The sequence below is a fragment of the Rhopalosiphum padi genome, chromosome 4 (assembly GCF_020882245.1).
Source record: "Rhopalosiphum padi isolate XX-2018 chromosome 4, ASM2088224v1, whole genome shotgun sequence".
NCBI lineage: Eukaryota > Metazoa > Arthropoda > Insecta > Hemiptera > Aphididae > Rhopalosiphum > Rhopalosiphum padi.
Genome location: NC_083600.1, coordinates 23,205,074 through 23,229,849, shown reverse-complemented (window position 1 = coordinate 23,229,849; position 24,776 = coordinate 23,205,074). Strand labels below are relative to the sequence as shown.

General features: G+C 26.1%; 1 protein-coding gene across 3 annotated transcripts in view; it reads right to left on the bottom strand.

Annotated features, from left to right (window-relative positions):
- LOC132931007 (monocarboxylate transporter 1) overlaps window positions 1-24,776 on the bottom strand; it is a 59,259-nt gene that overhangs the window by 15,084 nt on the left and 19,399 nt on the right. The window contains exon 1 of one of the 3 annotated variants that reach the window (XM_060997182.1): window positions 4,437-5,212. The exons of the other annotated variants lie outside the window; for them this stretch is intronic. Coding sequence (XP_060853165.1) covers window positions 4,437-4,445 — 9 coding nt within the window. The 5' untranslated portion in view covers window positions 4,446-5,212. Of the gene's footprint in view, window positions 1-4,436; window positions 5,213-24,776 lie in introns of those variants that run through there. 3 annotated transcript variants of the gene reach the window in all.

Sequence of the window (24,776 nt, the reverse complement as noted above, 5' to 3'; positions counted from 1 at the left end):
ACAATTTAAAAGACAATCGATTAAGCATTACTGCGTACCAATTAGTAATTTGTTTATTGACAGTAGTAGTTTATTTACAATCAATATTCGCTACTTGCAACACTAAAATAAGGAACTTTATAAGGAAGTTTACACTCGTTCGTATCTCAAAACAATATAAAATAATTTATATTATATAATAATGACGATTAAAAACGAAAAATAGTTTCCACTTAAATACATTTTTTCGTGGTTTGATTATGATATCAAATGAAAATTGAATACATGCGACGTAACTGAAACAATTTTATACATAATTCATGAAGATTAGTTATATTTTCGTAGAATACACGTACTCAACTTTGTTTTTTTTATTATTAAAAAACCACTAGTTTATAACTATGATAGAATACTCAACTTCTAAAGTTTTTCAATACACAAATAATAATTATAAGTTTTCATAGTTTTTTTAAGAATCTTTTTTAGAAATTAATTTATTTACAGCGGAGTATAAAATTTAATTAAGCGAATAAGCTTCTAAATAACTATATATTATAATACAAGTACTGGTTAGTAATATAAAAATAAGGACTGAACTTTTAAACGCAGTTCATATCAACGATAAATATAAAATAGTAAATATATTTTATTCCACAGATTATAATTATACCTACAATTCTTGTATTTCTGAGTAAATGTAGATAAGGAGAATATAATTTCCATTTTACGAATGTAGAAACAAATGTACAACTATATTTATTGAGTTTATTCGCCAGTTCTCCACTAGTAAAATAGTAAGTATAATCATACACCGATATAGATCAGGTCATATATAAATTAACCTATACTTAATAAATAGGTAGAGCGCATTTCATCCAAATTTATATTTTACCTATACAGATTAAATTCAAACAAATAGGTAAATCATTATCAATCTATATTTCTATACAAAAAATATTTAAATCGGTAAACCTTCAATAATAAATCTGTAGACGTATATACATAATACAATTTCAGGATTGGGTTATCTCACATCTTAAATCTAAATTAATTACTGATTTTCTATGACTAATGCAATGATAAATGTGAATTGTGAATACACGTCATGCTACTAATCAATACTAACATATAGCATGTGATTCGATTTGATGAAAAGTATTTTACCTGTTCTAAATTATTGAAATAAAAAAACAAGGTGAAAAACTAATGATTTTGTTTTTGTTAATATGGAGAGTTTAAAAGTAAAATAAAATCATAAAATAAATGACAGTTATAATTAAAAATATAATTATCAACTCGACTATCAATTATTTATGTATATACGTATGTATTATTAAGGTATCTATTATATTGACTTTAGTGTTGTTAGGTAGGTATATTAATAAAAAAATATAATTTCAACGAACTTTAATGGCATAAAATAATTCTGATGATGGTTTTCATTTATCTTGTGTAGTAGTTTTAAACTTTAAAAATTCGAAAAGAATTCCAAATAAAGATGATTAAAATATGCTGATCACTGAAAATTCCAAACTTAAGTGAAAATATAATAATATACTCAATATTAACGTGTATGAATACTGACTTGGTCGATTAAGAGATCAATAAGTCGATGGTAAAATCAACAATCAACTAAAATGAATAATAATTCAAATAATGAATATTGCTATGTTGATTAACCATTTATTTTCTATGAACTAATTATTGAATACTTTGGTATATAATATATGGGTTGTACAAATAGTTGGTTATTAATAAAATATTATTTTTCATTTATATACACCAAAATCAAGTATAAACAATTTTGAAGCTCATATAAAGAACAAAAATTGATAGATAGTTAAATAAATAGGTCGTTTTAATTTTTAATAATATTGCATAGACAATAACTGTTCATGTTCGCCTAATTCGCTAGTCAATAGAAAATAATAAACAAACAAGTATTTACAAAAAATCAATCGCAACTTTTATAATTTAAATTTTAAAGTACCTTGAAAGTACCTATATAATAATAAAGCCTATTTCTGTAACTCAAATTAGATTTTTAGAAAAAAATCAATTTGTTCGTCAATTGATTTATTTATTCATTAATCGACTAATTAGTAACTATAGCTTTAAGTCGAAATTTTTCTGAACAACGAATTGTATACGATATTCTAAATTAGTCTGCTATGCTCGAATTACTAATTGGGATTAAAATTTAGAACACTATATATCAAAAAAAAATTTACGATGAAACACGTTTGTTACGACTAGTAATGGCTTAATGCATTAAAAAACACATTATCTCCACTTAAAGATAAATATTATAAACTATAACATGTTTGACGTCGCTAACTCGGGTACACGTGAATCTTTTTTCCTATATAATAAATTCAAAATCAATATAGTAGGTATAGTAGGATATTATCTCAATGAGGAACTTGAAGAATAAAAAGTTAAGCAAATAGAACAGATTTTTTTTTCAATAACTATAGCAGACAACGGATTAGCGTACCACAACGGTTTGTTTTCGCTTTCATAGGACACAATGCAATAATAGTGAACTTAATATATTTGTTTAAATCAGAAACAATTAAGCGCGAGTGGTGAGACATTACAATTTACAAGACACTGTGAAGATGACTATCTATCTATCTCACTGATTCGATAAAATCCTATATGAACATTTATTTTCATAATACCTATAAGAACCTAAAAAAAAAGACGAAATTAAAACGTAAGGTGCTATCTTATTGATAGCAGGCTGTGTACAGAGGGTGATTTAACCCCCTTCTCTATTGCTTTTTTACATTTAGGCCATTAACAACTACTGGGTTTATCAAATTAAAAGGAAGTTTACTTTTGCAAAACTTCTTAAGTATACTGTATAATAGAAAAACTATAATTAATAAACACTTCAGAAAATTAATATAAATAGTATTTTTTTTTTCATAACCCTCTTTATGAAGAAATCCTGCGCACGGGTTTATAGCATAATAACTACTAAAGTTATAAGTTAAATTACTAAATGCCGGAGTTAATTATAAGTTTGACCTATTATTCAACGACTTGAGCTGTGTTTATTTGACATAATACTAGTTTACTAGTTAATACTTAGTATATTAATCGTAATAATTAAACATTTTAAATATAGGTGAAACTTAACTGTTAATAATACATCTAAAGAGCAAACAGAACATTAGGTAATGAAACCGATGCATTCATAAGACAAAATATAGTAGTCTCACATACTGTTTGTACAACATTTGACTTCAACAACAAATTGTATTATTAGAGAAAAATCAGTATTTAATCAAATTTCGATATAACTACCTATAGCAAAAAAAAAAAAGTACCTAAATAAAATCTTCAATATTATGGTTCAACATAATTGTTTGATTAATGTTACAATTTATCCTCATACCTACTTCTTAGTTCTTCATGATTTCGAATTTAAAGAAACCGATAGCCCGACTAGGTCTTGATTATATTTTTTGTATTTAATTATCGTTGATTTAATTGTTGATAAGCGTTATCACCAATAAACAAAAGGATTTTCCACTTTTCTTGGATAAAATGAATCATATTATAACCGTACCCTAGAAAATATTAGATACTTAACTACAATTAATTCGACGATAGGACGGTAAGTGGCGATTTATTTTATATTTTTAAAAAATCTCTACTATAGAACTAGATAATTAGGTAACTGGATTAAAAAATCAATTCGTATGATTTTCAAAGCGTGGACCTTCTATTATAATAATAGTTGTTTTGTCGTCGTTTAGATAGATCTATGTGTGTAACATATCGTCGCTCAGGTGTTTTCACCGTTTCGCCTCCCACCCACCCACCGAGAGCACAACATCAACGGCCCACTCGCGCGAAAAAAAAATCGTAGTCAACCGCGATAACTGTTATCACGGCGGGCGGCGTTTGACGATTGCGGAAATGGCCAAGAAATAATTTAAAATAAATCCTTTACACGCGCGATTGACTGTGCTCAGTAGGTACCTAGGTCCACCGGTTTCGAATTCGGTGGCTGGCGTATGCCACGCCGTCTAATTTTAGTACCTAAACCCAACGGCCAACGGCCGACTCGGATTGACCGGGAGCCAAAAAAATCGTCCTAGGCGAGCGTCCTAAATTTTGATTTCTTCAGACGACACGGACGGTCAACGACGATGGGGCGTGGACGACAGGTCGACTTTTCCTCAGAATCGTTCTCGTCGGTTAACGATATCAATATCACAATAACCTCAAGTAACACAAGTAACCTCATTGAAAATTAGAGACCCGCGTAGTGAATAAAAAAAATCTAAAAACTAGAAAGACCGCATCGCACACACAGCTACAGTTAGTTTCAAAATTATTTTATCGATAGCATATCCCTTTCACCCCCCCCCCCTCCACCACCAACACCACACACAACACATCGATAGCGATGGCAGTCGCCGACGCGTTTTCAAACTGACCTTAGACATGGCGGCGATTGGAGACGTTACGCGACCACGAAAATCGGCTCTTGATGTGACGCGGCGGCGGCAGTGTTAAGGAGGTGCAGGCAGTGCAGCAACAAAAGCCGGCCGGCCGAAACGTCGGTGACCGGTGGCGTCAGGAAGACAGTAAACACAGACGTGCTAACCAGACACCGACGCGTTTCAATGGCGACAGTAAGATGGCGTCGTCTGGCACGTAGACATTTTGAACGGCGCGTCGGTACGGATACGATGATGGCGCGTGTTCTTCTCGGGGGTACGACAACAGTTGTTGTACACCCCTATGGTGTTACGACGATCGCCGCCGTACAAAAAATCGCGGCCGGTGTTGTACCCGTCGTTGTTGTTGTTGTCGGACCGTCGTCGTCGGCGCGCCGGTCGTCCCGATGACGAACGAAACGAATATCGCCCGTGCGTTCGCGAAACGGAAACGATTTAAATTATTTTTCGAAAAAACGAAAATATATAAAAACTATTATTGGCGGCAGCGTCGTCGATCGTACACTGTACGGGTGGTACATATACACTACAACGGAGGAGCCTTGCGGTGCGCGTGTTTGTGTGCGCGGTGCGCTGCGGTGGTGTGCTGTGGCTGTGGTAGCGCGGCAGCCTGCTCGCACGTCAAGAAACCATGGCCGACTGACGGGCACACGGGGACGGGACGTCGGTCGGGCGACAGAAACCGTTGTGTGAACGTTGCGCGGACGCATGTGCGTGCGTGCGTCCGAGCCAGCCAGCGTTCGGCGACACGAAACGCTACCGATCTCACTGACGCGGCGTCGTCGTCGGTGGACCGGTGGCGGCAGTACGCGCGGTGTACACCACGACTACACCGGTGCGGGTGTCGGGTGGGATGTGCAAGTGTGTGCAACACGCAGAACTGCGTCGGTGGTAGAGCGGTGACGACGGCGCCGGCGGCGGTGGACGCAACAGCCATATTATCTATCGGTGACGTCACGACCTAGTGCGGCACCGTGGCCGCCGATATCTGTGAACCGCCGTCGTTGTAATTTTTCGTGTTTCCACACCGCGTTATTGAAATGTTATAAAACATATTATTTTTAATGTCATGCAGTCTGAATTTGATAACGACGTCGGTCGAGTACGCGTTTTTCCCGCCGCGTCGTTTGTAATTTTCTATCGATTGACGGCGGCGGTGGTGGTGGTTATTATTACCTACGACCCACAGGGCACAGACGTTAAAGATCGATAAATCCGTTCTCGTAAACCGTACGTTGATAGAATATTGTTATTTTTATTATAATATGATGTATTACCCGACTTCACTCTGAAATCTGAAATAAATTAACGATTACAAAATACGATACCTACTCGGTGTATTTTAGTTTTAGCGTGATCATATCAGTTCACAAAACGGTCGGTGTACCTCCGTTTGTGGACAGATACGAATGATGTGGAAAATTCACCCGAATTTTGTTCGATCTTACCCAGCGGATGCAATTTAAGTTACTAAAACTCTACGCATGGTATTTTTTACGAACAATATTTTATACATTTTCGTTAAAATCGGGTCGCGTTACATTGTTTTTTTATACATATAGATTACCCGATTACGTAGTATTATAGTAAAATAATTATACACACGCCACTACCACCTTCCTTCGAAATTTCCGTGAGGTGGTCGGAGTGGGTTGTCCAACGTCACAATAGCACATTATACATTATTGTATCACAATATTATGTAATACAATCAATGTAGGAGTGGTATAGAAATAGGTAACTACCTTACTATTACACTTGGTCGACCAAAACAACTGTGGTGGTTGTCCCTGCAGTGTTTTGTTACAGCGTTTTGAAGAAGGGTTTCACATTTTAGTGTTTGGTATTTTTAAACGCGTGTGATCAGACTAGAGATAATCCATCTCCATCATCACCCTACTCACATATTATTATGAGGCACAGTCGTTCAACTATGTACAGACAATGCTTTAATATAATTACATAGTGCGACCGTCTGCGTCTATTCGTTGTCGTATTGTGTTTTGAAATTCAGAACGCTTCGTATGTTTCAGACTACCTATAGGTATAATATACATACAACACACCCCTAGCTGCTACCTACTCACGGGATAAGATCTCGATATTTTATGTTGGTACTGAAATGAAATAGCGCTCAAGAAATTCCTCACGGTTACGAGTTCAACTTCTTTAAAAACCTTTCTATACATAATTATTTCTAAAAACATGAGCGCTTATAACATTTTTCAATTTTTGTACAACTTTGCTCATAAATATCCAAAAATACTGCAATAATTAATAATTATAGTATAAACAAATCAAATTTGACATTTTAGTTTATTTTGTCAAAATGTAATCAAATATACATATATATATATATGTAATAGTTATTGTTGTTATTAATATTTGGATATTTTAAATTATAATATAAAAAGTAATACAGTTTTAATTTGAAAGGAATTTTAGTTCGGGTACTAGATATTTACAGTTACTACATACACCTTAATACACGATATATCAAATTATATAATATAATAATATGCGCATGTTCGTTGTGTAATTACGTATAGATACCTATTCGTAAACGTATAAAAAACATTTTTAATTTCTAGATAATAAATACTAATTAGATGTTACAATTCATTAATATAATATACAAACAAATACAGGTTTTAGGATTTTGATAATGTTTATTTACTTAACATTTTACGTAAACACGATAAATGTTAATTAACACATTTAAAGTTATGAATGTAGTCATGCAGGTATAAAAAACAAATATAATGTGAATATAGGTACGAAGTAAAATAAACAACAAAAGAATAAGTAATGAAAATTTGTGGTTTTTTTCGTTTCGAACAAAATATTCAGATATTTCATAATTCAACCATTGAGGTATGACTAGGTATATTATTCATGAATATTTCTTTTAAAAAAAGTGAAAACCCATTAAATTATACATATATAAACTTACATATTTCCGATAAAAATTATTAAGTGTATTTTATTTAGATTTAGATGACATTTTTGTAAGCCTTTGATTTATATAAGCATACAAAGATAATCAATACTAAGTAATATGTTAACGACAGTAATTAAAATAAAATAAGTATGTATATCAATCACCGATTATTATGGGCTTATGGCCACAACGAATTACTTAATATACAGGCGTCCAAATACAGTAAATTATTAGTAAGTATAGTAAGTAATTAATAAGTTAAATTATTACGAGTTGCGTCATATAAAAAACTCGTATGATATACATTATATATTAAAGCTGAATAGACATTATTTTATTTTTTTATATACATGAACGGGTAATGCTACAAGACGTGAATATCATTTAGCTACCTAAAGTATATATTATGATTTTAAATGTTCAAACATTTCTAAAAATTGACATATAAATCAAAATTATTGTCATAAAACTTTCATAAATATTTATTAATATTAATTTTAAATGATTTATACCATATTATTAAAGTGTACGTAACTACATATCATTCAATAGTTTTTTTTATCTTATATATTTTGTTTTTCTTATATTTTTACGTATTTCTACACATTATACTCCAATTTTTTTCTTGTTTTCGAAAATAAACCGTACTGTACAAGAGCAGTCACTATATGTCTATTTATTAATAAATATAGTTAGTTGATTTGATATACATTCTTTGACATCGCTTTATATTTTATTGAGACCTCAAATTTAGGTATTCACCAAAATAGTATTAACATTGTCAATACATAAAATTACAATTTATAAAACAGATTATTATGTTCATTATTGAATACAATAATATATCAAACATTCAAACATAGTCACATGGTCACATAGACATTTACATACTACGCATACGTATGTAATTGAATATATAAATGGAATTATTGTCTATATATTTATCTCTATAGTTGAATTATCGGTTGTGTAACTATTTTATATAGTTGAACTAGGAAATTTATAAGAGTTTTCAAATCTACAATACTTAGATAGGTAATTATTTAATCACAATATTTTAAAGATGGTAGTTTTTTGATTAAACCATTCATTATTGTTGCACGTGAACATAACATAATTTAAAACAAACAGTATGATAATAATAATACGCATTGAGACTTAAGAATTTATGTAGTACCTATTATTCACTAGTAGGAATTGGACATTTACACGTTTAAAATACGGGAAAATGTAATTATTATTTAAAAAACAGATAATAATGTAATATTATTACATTAACTATACTTTCGTTTTGAATAATATCATATATTCGCATACCATAGCGTACTTGTGAAGTTGAAAAATAAAAACATGTTTACTATATGTTTACCTAATATCTACATGTTTTTTTATATGTACCTACCTATATATTTTTAGTATGTATATATAATATGCTTAAATTTATAAGAAGATTCAAGTATAGGAACTTTTATAAGAGAATTTTATATCATTAATTAATACAAGATTTATCAATATTCAGTACTAATAACGCATATAGTTGTATAAATTTTTACGGACAACAGGTAGCCTACCTTTAGTTAGTAGTTAGTACATTTCAATTGTCAAGGATAATATTATATATTTATATCATTATATTATATATATGGGTTTAATAAAATATCTTTATAAAAATAAATGTGGATTTTATTATTTATATTTGTGTTAATGAATGCATTAAAAACAGAACAATTAAAACATTCTTAAAGTCGTTATTACAAGCAGCAATATAATGTTCTCCTCTTCCATCATAATCATATACATCGTAACATTTTTTTGACATTTTTTACTTTGATAGGATCCATTTCATCTGAGTATTTTACATTAATTATCAATAAAATGTTATATTAAATATAATTAATACTGATATATAATATCTAACGTATATTCAATATTTTGATTTGTATTAATTGTCCTCAGTTAATAATTGTACTTGGAGTTGTAAATGAAAAATCAATCAAACACTCAATAAAAAAATCATTATTATTTAGTCAACTGTCTAGGGCATGGATGTTTATATAAATAAATAATTTTATTGAATACCGATTTTATAATTCTTATTACAAATGATTACGTTTCTCAACACCGACAACACCCAAAATAAAATAAAACTTACAATCCATCTTTTAGAACATTTATTCTAACTGTAATTTAATTATCATTTTACTTTTAAGTCGACTATTATAGGAAACTACTACAGGAAATATCTTATAATCTATTGCAGGAAATTGTATGTTTTAAGTTATACCATATCATGTAATTTTACCGTTTCGAACCTCAAAATGGCAGCTCATGGCAGCAGCGTCTTCGAGTGAAAAATGTGGGCAAATGGGTATTGCTCTACTGTATATTAGGTGTTTAGTGTGTCACTATAAAGGGTGTGTTAAATTTAAATACAATAATTTATTATTATTCACGAAAAATGATTCTGAGCGTATAGAGTCGGATGAGGCGGTCTATCATTACATGTACATCATACTATATAATAAGTACCTATATTAAATCATGTGGTTTTTGATATAGCAATGAAATTTATTATCTAACTTTTAGTACTACGATAAATTGATATAATTAATTCTTGGATAATGAAGATAATTTAGTATTTAATTATCATAATAAAATGCATTTATTGATTTTTTTTATACTATAAAAATGTATACATATACCTCAAAATATATAATTTTAAAATACAGTATAACTGCAAAAATAGATTCATTATAATATAAATAAATATTATCTAAAAATAAATCAAAAATATTGCGTTCAGTTCGTACAGTATAAAATTCATAATAATATAATAAAGGTACGTAAAAGTAATGAATAATGTTTTTAAATTATAACAAGATAATTAATATCATATTATAAATAAATAATTTTGTCTAAATTTGAACTTAAAATGTTCATAAAAAGTAATTTTCTTTACATATATTTTAGATCTTACTGTTTCATTATGGAAAACTTATGAGGAATCTTGTATTACATTTTCAAAACTTAGATATAAAAATCAAAGTTTTTATGAATACTACAAATACTAAACTATTCTTTATTATTATACTAAACCAACTATAAAATAGTTTGTAATTTTTTGTGATTTTGACGAATTTCCTTTAAATTCTAATTTCAAATGCATATAAAAAAATCTGAATTTTTAATATTTTTTACATAGATATTAGAATAACTGTTGTGGAATTTTGTATTAAATTTTTAAGAACTTTAACCAAAAAAAAAAAAAATTGGATTTGCGTAAAAAATCCCCTATTTCTTTAATTTTTTGTTCGTTTTACGTACTGGAAATTTTCAAGTTTCACCTCTCCGCGAAGTACTAACTAGATACAATTTGATCAAATAGAATTTGAAAACCATCCCCGTTTTTGAAAATTTAAACATTTAATCGAATAATTATCGTGTACTCGTACTAGTAGGTACACAGAAAAAAATACATTATGACAAAATCAATAAATTTATCACTCCGCTCAGAATCTAAAATAACAGAATAAAATTATTTTGATTAGTCGGATTATTCTAATTGTAAAATTATAATGTTCTACTATGTGCAATTCTCATAACTGTACTCCAAAACTACAACCAAAGTATATATACAATCAATCGCAAAATTGTAAACTATAAAGAATATAATTCCCATTTTTGAATAAATGGTGTAATTAGAGGAATTGTGATCTCGCCGAAATGTTTTTTTTATAAATTCAAATTTAATGTTTTTCAGAAATATAATACAAAGAAATATATTGTCCCAACCCCCAATCCTAAAAATTAATCATAGTTGTGTTGCTGTCAACTATTATTGGTATATTAATATTTCAAATAATTATTGCGTTATAAAAATAAATAATAAAAATGATGTTATAACTAGGAAGCCAATGAGCAGTATCTATACTATATATACCAAAAACTATAAACTATTTATAATATAATAATAAAATAATACAATTTAAAATAGTTTGTAGACTAATTATTAATTTAAAAAATTTACGTATGAGATAAAATGAGAAATGTTTTGAAATTTTACAAAATTATGGACTGTTATTTGTTTAGAAACAGATTATACATACAATAATCTATAAAAATTTAAAATACCATGTTACAGTATATTAAAATCCAGTTAAGATAAAAATAGCTTTCAAATTTCATATTAGGTATATAAATTCAGAAAGAGTTGAGCTACTCAAATTTAAAAAATTAAATAATATTTTAAGTATAGACATTTTTGGATAATACAGTTATAATTCATTAATAACAGGGTTTTTATAATTATATTTAAATTGTAGGAAATGTATATTTTGTGGATATCGGATATATAAATAATTGTTTATAATAGGTAGGTATACGTATATTATATCTAAATACATCTGTTCTCAATTTTTAAATAAACTAATAAGAAATTAATTAGGTACATTATTTTAGTGTTAAAAATAATTATTAAATTACAATTTTTAGTAATTCTTAAATATATTACATTTATAGGTAGCCAGATAGGTATGTTTATAGAAGATAATTAAATACGTATAAAGGTTGTTTTAACAAATAATCATTTGCATGTGTCAACATCCGTTAGATATTTTTAATATAAGAAAAAATGTTTAACTTTTACTGCACATCAATCATATGAAGGTCAACGTACCATACATGTGAATAGATTTAGTGGTTTGCAATATAAATACGATATTATTTTATTTTTTTATAAATTAATGTAATTCGTGATCACCACTGATCACCATCTCAAAATGAATTCATGTTGTAAAATGTATGCAATGATTTAAAAATAATACAGAATGGCAATGTCCTCAGGTAAATAAAAAAAATCAGTGCTTTCTTAATAGTTATATTTAATTTAAAGTAGTAATTGAACTATATTAAAAAATATAAGAAACAGCTGAGAAGACATTGTTGTTTTACAATAAGTATATTTGATTAATAATAATACATTAATATGTTTATTGGTACATTCTTATTGTGTATATATGACGACCAATTTAAAATATTGAATCCAAACATAAAAATAGCTGTGTAGCTAAAATGGTACAGCGACCATAGTTATCTATCTCAAATTCTAGATCTAAAACACTTGTAGCTAAGTATTAAATTATTACTAATATACTATATTAACCACTGTATAATGTATATTTGACAATTATATTAAACAATATTAAAAGTCCAATTTGTAAGCGTTAATAATATACAATTGATATAATATAAACATTATTATAATAATGGTCACTAACACATAGATTGATACCTAATTAAAAGTAAATAGTAATATGAATTTTTCATATAATCATACACGTATATATACTAAATATCTAATATAGGTAAATAAAAATAATCTGAGGAATGAAAAACCTGCAGCAGCTATTATAAATAGTCTCTCTATAGCCCATATAATAATCAGTACACTAAGTGTCAAATAATACTTTTAATTATTTAAAACCAGCAATAATAACGCACTAACAAATTATCTAAATAAATTATAAAAGAATGTATTATGTTTAAATTATTGAATATAAATACGCATACACACACACATACACACATATATATATAATGTATATACTATATAGTAATATAGGTATAATAACAGAAATATTCTCTTACCAAGTGAACAAAGATCAAGGTAAACATACGTCATCAGTCATCACCGCTGGCATAAATTCTAATTAATCGTAATATTTTTCCTGAGAGGTAATTCATGTCTATTAAATAAAGTTGACGAATTGAGCAAATAATTATACAATTTCACAACACACTTATTATTATTTCAAAAATAACTAAAACGATTTTGCATTTTATATAACTTGTTAGGTGTGTACGTATACTATGCAGTTAAAATTGGATTTAGAGAGAAAATTAATTTTTAAAGAAAAAGTAATAGGTCTGACAAAAATACATTTCTCGTTTGAATTTTTAAATTACATGCCACAATTTATTAAACATTATATTATACATTTTAAAATAATTATGACGTTCCTAAAACATTATTAAATTTAAATATGCAGTTTAGAACACATAGGTACACATTAAATGAAATATTAAATTGTTTATATGCGATAGTCGCAAAATTGTATTATAGACATCAACAATATTGCGGTCAGACAATTTATACAAGTAATTAACCTACTTACTATTATACTAACTTGAGCGTCTCCAAAGAAGCTCAGTGTTCACATATAAATGAGGTTCAGTGTCACATATGTAATGCATATTATTATATTATAATATTTTAATTTTTCAATTTAAGAAATATGTTAAAGTTCATGTTTTTTTTTTTACAAATCACTAGTTAATAAATTAAAAATATTTTCTTGTGGTTATTGCAAATAATATATGTTTATAATTTATCAAACATCGACCGTTTAATATAAAAAAACTAATAAGGTTTTAACTGATAATAAGATACTCACCGTCTTACAAGCATGTAAGTATGTTTAGGAAATTTGAGTTCAATAGAATCAATCTATCATCTATCTATCCTACTTAAAATTGTAAAATATCTATATACAAACAGCTAATATTATTTATTCATAAATTATAATATAAAAATGAAACATAAAATCATATCGTACCCAATATAAATCAACAGGAAATAGTGTACGTGTATGCGTGAGTGTGTATATTATAATATCTAAATAATGATTATTGGTTATAAATTCCAGAAAAAAATTAACTTGAGACAATAAAATTATAAAAAAAAATTATAAATAAATGTTTTCCCAACAACATGTATAATATACCTGGTATTCATAATTCCAAGAATGATTATTAACAAATTTTAATAGAATCATCAGCAAAATTTTAAGACACGAATTTTTAAGCAAAAACTTATCACAGAAATGAGTTGTCATTATAAAATGACTATATCAATAAATATAATAAAACATTAATAAATAATTAAGTATTTTATTATATAAATATTCTTTTTATTTGAATAATTATTATCTAATACTATAATATCAAATGAAATGGAACACAATTAGGTATTTGTATTATGTACCTATATAATTACTGACGGGTGACGGGTACCTACTACATTGAATGTAAGTATATAATATATATTGCATACATTTTATACAGATTATAAGTTATACTGAGAAATGACATGATTTTTAATTAATAGTAATAATATGATAATATAATAATTTAATTTCTAATATTAAAGATTTATTTTATATTTTTTGTTTCTTTTATTTACATGTTACATCTAATATTATTAGCATAGTATGTCGTCAAATAGTTATTACGCACATATTAAAATGTTTGAAATACTATGTTAAATGAACACATCATACGATTTTAATCAATATATTATATTTGATGGGACTTAAAGCATTTCTAATTAACTCAAAATAATAAAAAAAAATCAATTTATCTAATCATTTTAGCGGTCTCCTACATAATATATACATTTATATATTGTTACAAGTTTTGACCATGGGGTTTGACCATGAAGTTGATTTTTATTATAAAAAAATCTCATACTATTCAAAACCTACCAATACACTATGCAGGTATAATTATTATATATAACTATTATCTTTGCGGCGAAGAAAATAGTATAGTTAATAAGTTTATATAATGTCATAATAATAGTATTATTAAACTATGCCGAGGAAGCAAATTAAATACGAAAATGTATATTTATTATTGTTTTTAAATTGATTAAAATAAAAACAATACAATTAGATAATAATATGTAATAAATAATAATATTGTAATACTGATTACTGACTAATACAAAATGTTTTGTAACTAAATTATCTAAACACTGACAAGTAATATGTGCTGCGCTCTAGACGATGTTTTACAATATATTAAGTGCGTAGGTAAAGTCCAATAGATAGCTTACATTAAATTGTATTTTTATTCTATTTCGTTCCCCCCAATCTATGCAAATAACCAAACCTAAGATCTAATTACTTAATAATTATGATGATAAACTATAAAAGTTCATTATTGACGTTTTCAAACTATATACATTTATGATAATATTACATTTACGGTAAATTACATAAAATAAATAATAGGCATTACACTTTTTATCCTAATTTAAACCTAACCAAATTGTTTTCGAAAAAAATAAATCTGAACAAGTTTAATTTAAAATAGCAACATTTAATATTTTATTAATTTATATAATAAAATATACATATAGGGCGCTACGGTTCTCAAACATTGAAGAATCGCATGACCTATATGGGACGGAAATTAATGAAACAATGCGTAATATTAATAATATTATAGATACGTTTATATCATATAATATTTATTATTTTATTAAGAAATATACTATGAAGGTTTTCAGTTTTAATAATCTAACAGTAGTAGATCTAGGATTTTTTTTTTGGAGGGGTGTCTCAAAATATTTCATATTATTATATATGATATACATAATTTTGTAAACACAATATTTAAGGTTTGATATTAGGCCTTACAAATATAATATAACTGTCAAGGTGGGCGGGTTCCTTGGCACCCCCCCTTTAATCTGCTACAGTAACCCAATGCTAATTTTCATGGTATCTATACAAATATACTCCAATAGGCACCAGTGTATAACATTGCTAACAAGTTTATTAAAGCAACGAAAGTGAGGCAAAATATATTGTCTAATACAAATCTTCGAAATATTAATTTAAAAGTTATATTTTATTTATAATAAATTAAAATGTACATACTATATATAAATATAATAGATTACTTAAACGAGTTAATGTTGGTTTTGTATTTTGTATTTTTTTCTATATTTTTATGATTTAAAGCACCCAATGAAATTAAAAAACCAACGGCCGTGTATCTACATCATGATGCTAATCCACGTGTTATACCAGTAAAATTAATGGCGAGTAAGGCAATAAAGTGTGGGGTTGCTAAACATGCTGAATTTAACGATAATGTTCCGTTTTTCAACTAATTATTCTATTGTTCAGACAATTAACTCCTTCAAGACACTAACATATCATGTTTTTTAATAAAATGATCCATTTATATCCAGTTTTTCGTTTTAAGATAATAATACTTAATATTTACCAATTGGTTATCACCAAGGTTAAGTACCTATTTTTATACATTATGTATATCCCTATATCAAATTCTTTAAAATTCCAAAAATACTTAGGATTTAAAAAAATTATCATAATTTCGTGTTTTTTTTTAGCTAATTTATTATTTTCTAGGCTCAAAAATAACAGATATAGCAAACATATTAAAAATAACTTTACAGAATAGATCAAAGGGATAGGACCCGGAATCTTGACTCCTGCCATTGAAGCGTGTTAAATTTCATATAATAAATAAGTAAATAAATTATTTTCTTCAATTAGGTAAATCATTTTATTGATAGGATAATTATATATTTAGTTTGTATGTAACTGTTTTAAAAACAAAAGTTAAAATAATTTTTTTTTAGCTTTAAATTTAAAGCTACAGAAAAAATATATGTTCACTTAGTAATTGATGAGGATTTGATTTTATGGAATTTGAGATAGTTTTGAGTTTCACCCAAAATTCTACATTATTTTCACGTTCGATGGTGTGCCAAAAATAAGAATGATATTAAATATATTATATGAAGTGATAGATTTAACCATACCTACTTATATAATTATGTTGATGAATATATGTATAATATTATATATGATTAGTAGAATGGGTTTCTCTGTGCATTTTTCGATGTGTTTGATAAAATAAAAATTCTAATGAATTCAATTTCATCCAGCATTGTTTTTTTTTTATTACAATAATAAATTATCATGTTAAATTTATTTAAAATAATAATATACAAATGAGACTCCAAAATCGGTTTTATAATTTTATCTATAACTATTAAAACTCAAAGTGGAGGAAATATAAATGTAAAAATTCTAAATTTAAGAATAGATTTACTATCTATATATAACTAAAGACTTACTCTTATATAAAAAAAATAATTATATAGAGTATACTCGTAGACACTATAGACCATAATCGTATACATAGACACTATATAGCAGTCATCACTCATCACATCGAATAATAAGCTATTTGAATTTCAATAATTCTTAACAGTCGATTATTTTAAAACCTCGATAATTAAAAATTAGAATTGGTAATTTTCAACAAGTACTTTTATAATATACAACAATACATACATAATACACCTCACTTAAATGTGCGTAGAAAAATAGCTATTATTATTGTGTAAAAATGTTGAGATTTTATATGTATGTATATTTGCTCATAAAAAAACATCTACTTCGAGTTTGTTTATTATTTCAGTTCACTAATTTATACAGTTGATATACCTAATGTCCTAATATGCCTACTTACATTGAGCAATTATATGAATGAACGTCTATTATAGTATAATGTTATTACAGCTAGGACTTATATATTTTGTGTACCACAAACATAAAATAACATAATACGCTTTAAAATTATAACATATCTATTTAATATTTAAAGTAAATTGCTTTATACTTTTATTTCGTATAATTTATGAATTTGTGATGCATAATATTGTGTATGTGTAAACATAGATAACAATATGAATTTTGAAGAAATAAAATGGTAATAATTTTGAAACAAAGTTCATTGCAAAGTGAAGACCTGCAATTTATAATACTACTAAAATTGACTATAAAATGTATGTTTAAAATTGATATAAATAAACTACACAAATTATGTAAAGATGTAAAGTCAATATTGGTTGTAACTTATAAATTATAATTTAATAATTACCATAATTTGTAATATAAATTCGTACGTGACTAAAATTAATGTTTGATAGAAGATAGAACAATGCCATTTAAACATCTGTATTAGGTAGTAATGTAGTATGAACTCAATTGTCAGTAATTTATAATTATAATTATATTTTTGAGTAAACATTCTCAAAATATACTCAACAAATATTTTTATATAACCTAGGACTTAGGAGTACTGTAAATATTTTTCTACTCTTTTTAAGTACTGTTAGATCTATATATAATGCGACGTATACCTAATTCGCTAAAATATTTATACCAAAAACAATTTATATAATGATACCTATCTATTTTGATAGTTTTGACAAATCGTGCAATACTATTTTCATACGAAAAGTTGTAGTATACAATAAAGTATAAACTATATGGATACATACTATATACAAAAACCCAACTGCGCAAATACTATATACGACGAATTACAACTAGTTTATGATAGGGGAATTTAACCTGGGTCATTCAGTGGCTAAGACTCAAGGTTATCTACAGCTAATCTGCTATTGTCATCTTCAATTTTTGTAGGGATCTATATACAATTTAATACCGCTTCTTTGTTACTTTGGAGGATCACACCAATTTATTAAACTTATATTTGGTTACACGAGTTTACGACCATATAATTTAAATAACTATTCAAGATTATTAGCTTTTCAAATTGAAAATAGTATAGAAAGTAAAAATATACAAATTAAATATGCTTTGAATATAATATAAAGGTATCAGTTCGTTCAGTTCGTATTAAGTCGTTATGCATTAATGATGTCTTTTGATGTGATCAATGTTTCAGTGCATATATGTGTTCAACGCTCAATACAAACTAAATAAAAGAAAAATAATATAATTTATTCCTCGTGAAGAGAATATTTTATTTATGTATAAAATAGTGAATATATTTATAAGATTCAGAAAATTAACCAAAGAGTCCTATTAATGATTAAATTGGTCTCCCTCGCCTCAATGGATATATTTATGATCTTTTAGAGAATTAAATATAGGTAGTCTACAGACGTAGAAATAGTATTATTAAATCTAAAATTTTAAAATATTTTGGATAAAATTAAAAATTAATATTTAATACATAACATTAAATAAAATAGTCATAATAATCCAATAGATAATTTTATTATTTTGATTGCGTTTTTTTATTATAATTTTCATGTTACGATGTATATATGACGTCTATACGTAAATGTAAGCTAAATAATATAGTTTAATAATAAAATAGGTAGGAAAATCAAACAAGCAGTCTTTTACTCTTATATAAAATAAGAACGATAATCTATAATAGAAATCATAATTATTAAAAGCTCGTTAGAATAATAAGTACATCTGTAAACAGGCATACTGAATTTATTTAACCGTTGACCTTACAGAAATGAATATATTTGAATGTTGAAACAAACAGTAATTAATATGTGATTATCAGTACTTCTTCTATCTAGGTATTGGATGAATAATCTAATGCCCAGATGCCGAGACTTATCTTAATAAAAAAAAATTATCTGATATCAAAATGTTACAAACAAATAAAAATAAAGCTAAACTGATAATGAAAAATATGTTAAATAATTAATTGGTAAATTAATTTTTTTGTGTTTCAATAAATAGTTTTTAGTTAAAGTAATACTTGTTCCAACCTAAAATAATATTTTTTAATGCTATAAATCACTGTTAATATTAATTTGTACATGTATTAAAAAAAAAAAGTAAATATTTTTCGTGAAAGTTACAATTACAAATATATAGCTTAACAAATAATACGTGTTTATCAATTATAAATATTTAGCCAGTTTATAAATATATTAATTTATTATTTTTCCAAGTATTAATACCTATAATACCTACTTTTTAAAAATCCACGCTTAATCATAAATATTATACAGGATGATTTTTTTTATAAGAGAACATTCATTATTTAAAAACCTATTAACGTTATTGAAAATATTTTTTTTACATAATTTCCAATTGAAATGAAATACATATCAACATATTTTATCGTCAATAAAAATATTCTACTTCAGAATATAAAATTAAAAATGTATGTTGTCATTTTAAAAAATTATAAAAATTAAAACGATAAAGAAATTATCAAAAAAATATATATATATTAAATATGTTGATTAATATCGATTGAAAATTATGAAAAAAAATATTTTCAAAAACGTTAATAGGTTTTTAAATAATGAATGTTCAATGATAAAAGATTCACCGGTTATAATAGGTACATTTAACATTATATAATTTTCTTTTAATATTTAATCATTATTCATATTTGTTATTATTTATTCCTTTTACTATATACTTCCTTATAAATTGAAATATTTTAATCTAACAATTTTACGTAGGTTTAACATAAATTAATATGTGTAAGTATTATAATTTATTATACACTTTGCCTAAAATTATAAAACTATACAAAATTCGCTTAGAATATAAAATTTGTCGGCTTTTTTTTTATTGAATTTTCGAAGTAATACAAATTAAATATAAGGTTCATCACGTTTAGGTACTGGTTGGTGATTAATATAATAGTGATCACTTTATAAAATTAATAATTACCTATTTACAATAACAGTACCTATATTTTATATTTATTATCTGTATATATAAATTCAAAAATTATTTTAACGAGGCCTACTAACTAGGGACACTTACGAATATGCCATAAATACCATTACAATAACTATTATATATATAATATAAATAATAAATTATAATACATTATGTTTCATAATATCGACGTTAGTGCATACAAAATATTATTTGATAAGATAATAATGAATGGAAAAAAATAAATTATATTCGATTAAAAATTAGGTATTAGACTTGTTTTGATTAATTTTGTTAAATTAGTGAAGATTGTAAGCTATAACCATTATGGTTAATATACTTCAAAATATAATATAAAATACATTAAATCTTTAATATAATTTTGATCGATTTAATTTTAATAATAATAATAATCTGGTTAGTAATCAAATAATTATTAGTCAGACATTTTTAAATAGGTACGTACTGTTATTTCATGATTTAGAAAATTGACACAAGACTACTATAGATAGATTACTCTATGCACAAGACTTATCTGTTTTTGTATGAATTTAGGAATCACTGGGTCTAATTAATGATTTTTAATCTTCAACCCTCTTAATGACTTAATAACAATTTGATAAATCTTATAAAATAAAAACTTGATAAGATCTAATTTTTATACAATGTATCTTCTATTGTAAAGAAGAGGAATTGAAACTTATAAATATAGTCTAATTTAATAAAATACCAATAACGCCATAACATACAACACATAGCTATATCATATTAATTATTATTATTATTAACATATAACTTTTAATGTAATATAGTGTTAATGAATTGTTAACAATACTCTATTTCTATTATTAATGTAAAAACTCATTTTATTAATCCATTTAATAATTATTTAAGATAAGTCAATTGTTTTTAATTACTTAAAATTTATGTAAGTGCGTAAGTTAGTAAATTGTAAAGAGGCCAAGATTTAATTAGTACTTTGAAATAAAAATAGTTTTAAAAATGATTTCCTAGCGTATTTTATCGGAAATATAATATATTTGCCAAAAAAATGTACAGACCATGAAATTAAGTAAACAGCAATAATTTATAACCATAGCTAATATTGACAGTTTTTCGAAGGACAACAAATTAAAATGTAAACACAAAGGTATTAATTCCTACATATTACCTTTTTAAATGATTATCCACTGATATATGTATCTATTGTTACACTCTCCACGAAAACACTCACTCATATTATTATAATTATTATTAAAATCATATGTATAATGAACATAGAATAATTTGAAACACATATTATAATATACTATCATAAGTTAAAAATCGATAGATTGTTTAGCCTTAATGTTATTAGGTTAAATGTCAATAACTCGCCCGCTGTACCATAAAATATATATGTACCAGCTAATACTATACTAATATTCTTAAATAAGTAGAAAAATCTTATTTATTGCTCTTTTTATTTCAAATAATAAGACTTGCGTTATTTATATTTAAGAATAACAGGCGCGAATACAAGGGGGGTATGTGGGCTGAAGCCGCTTCATTGGACCATAGGTACCACCTACCTACCTACTTAAAATATTTCAAAACTTAAACTTAATGCCTATGCTTTTATGTGCTTGAAGTAAATTTTTTTATTAAGCCCTCTCTTTTTTAATTTCTAGATTCGCACCTGTCTAAGAATGATAAGTACACATTTAATCTTAATTAATGCAATGGAGCAGTGACTTAACTTAAGTGATTAGTAACTAAACATAATATTCATATGAAGTAGTGTTTAAATAATAATTATATGCACGGCAAAAGGTGTTTAAGTAAAATTTTGAGATTTTAATGTAGGCAATACATAAAATCTATTATTTTTTTTTCCACAAATTTAGTCAAATACTTTTCTTCTTCGAGGTATATAATCCTATAGATATTTAAAAATTAACTCATTTTAATACGATTTATACAAAAAAAGTCACAAACTCACAAATATATAATATTATTAATATGTAGGTTTGCTTTGTCCAGATACTCACGCTATGTCTGCAGATATGTATTTTTGTAGTTTATTATGGTTTGGATTTATAACAAAGATAAACAGCATTTCCAATTAGTGTGTTTTGAATAAAATTGAAAACGGTTTAAAAAGTTGATCTAGGGCTCGGAAGTTGATGCATTTTGAATTTTTTTGAGGAATTTTTAGACGATGCTCTTCTGGTCACAAATGTGTTTCATTAGCATATAAATCTGAACAACTAATTTTTATTTTGCATTTTTTTGTATCTATTACTTTTTAAGTCAATTTTAGGTCATTTTCCCACATTTTTACTGATTTCACATTAGTTCATTTCTTATCATTATGCCAATAATTTACTTAGAACTTTTAAATTACTACGGACTAAGATTAGTACCTATCCGATTTTATCTCACCAATTAAAGTCGCGCGTCGTTGTCGTGTTTTAGTGAATATTATTATACCTAAATTTTATTATTTTTTTTTGTAATATTTTCGAAACGCCGAAAATTTTTTTATTTAATTTTTAAGGTCATTTTTAGTAATTGTTATGACATATTTTGAGTAATTTGTAAGCTTTGATAAATGTATAAAAAATTTTATAGTAAAATAGAGTACAATTTAAAAAAAATATATTTTTATTAATTTAAAACAAATATTTGTAATTCTTTTAGGTCGTTTTTTAAGAAAATGTTTTCATACTTGCATTTTTAGGTCACTTTTTAATGTTTTTAAGGTCATCAACTTCCGAGCCCTAGTAATCACCAACCATTGTAATGTAAGAATTTATTATATAATATCACACATTACTATATTATGCATATATGATTAGGTACATGCAAATGAAATATGTTGTGTGTTAGACGTTTTGGCGGGTTGAGAAAAAACCGTATTGCAGTGTAGTTTTAAAAACTCTACGAACCAAAGTGCGTAAGTGCTATATGTAGTATAGTTACTCGATTAACTTAACCTATACATAAAACATAGTATAATTATTATATATGTATTATGAAATACTGTTGGAAATCCAGAACAGTGAAATTGATATATAGGGTGGAGTCCCAGAAATTCAATTTCCTGGGGTGTCAAATATCATGTTTATATCCGGTAGTTGGAAATCAATACGGTCCGTTTGTTTGCTAAAAGCTACAATGGCTACTTTTCATGAAGCATTTAAAAAAGAAATGTTTTAGTTTTCAAATTCACGTGTTGCTGCATATTATGTAAGCATGATATACATATATACGTTGTACTATATATAATATATATGTGTAGACGTCATATTGTGTAAATCGTGGACTATTATATTTATATTGCACACTACATTAAAAATCAAAACATTTGAGTCGGAAGAGATCTACATGCAGCACGATAACTTAATAAATGATAACCTTTTTAAAGTGTATTCGTATTATGAATTTCATAACATCAATAATAAGTCCCTATTATAGATGTCTTACGCGTATCATACTTGCTAGGTATTATATTAATATTATAATATTAAATTGTACATTTTACAGTAACATATATTATTACATCATCACTACACCAGCTGTACCCGCGTAGAAAAACTAAGATAAGTTGTTTTTTTTTGTGTAAAAAATTAAAAATATTTTTAACTCCACGAATATATAACGTGATTTCTAAATAACCAACTAGTAGGTATAATATTTTTGCTAGAATGCTAATATAATATATAAACTGTATGATAATAACAAAATAAACTATATTTAGGTTCCCTGCACCTACTAGATAAATCATACATATTTTTATGAAATTATTATTACACAGGTAAAAGAATATATTTAGTGTAATTCTGTGGTACTAACTAACTACTATAGCAACTTAAAGTTTAACTTATAAAACAATTAATGTGATCGTAACTATACCAATGTCCAATACACATTTTTGTATTAAATGTGAATTATAAAATGAATAGAGTAATTAAATCGGGCTTGAGTGAACAACAACAATATTAATAATATTGTTTTAGTCATATTATTTTAAAATAATGATAATATAATATT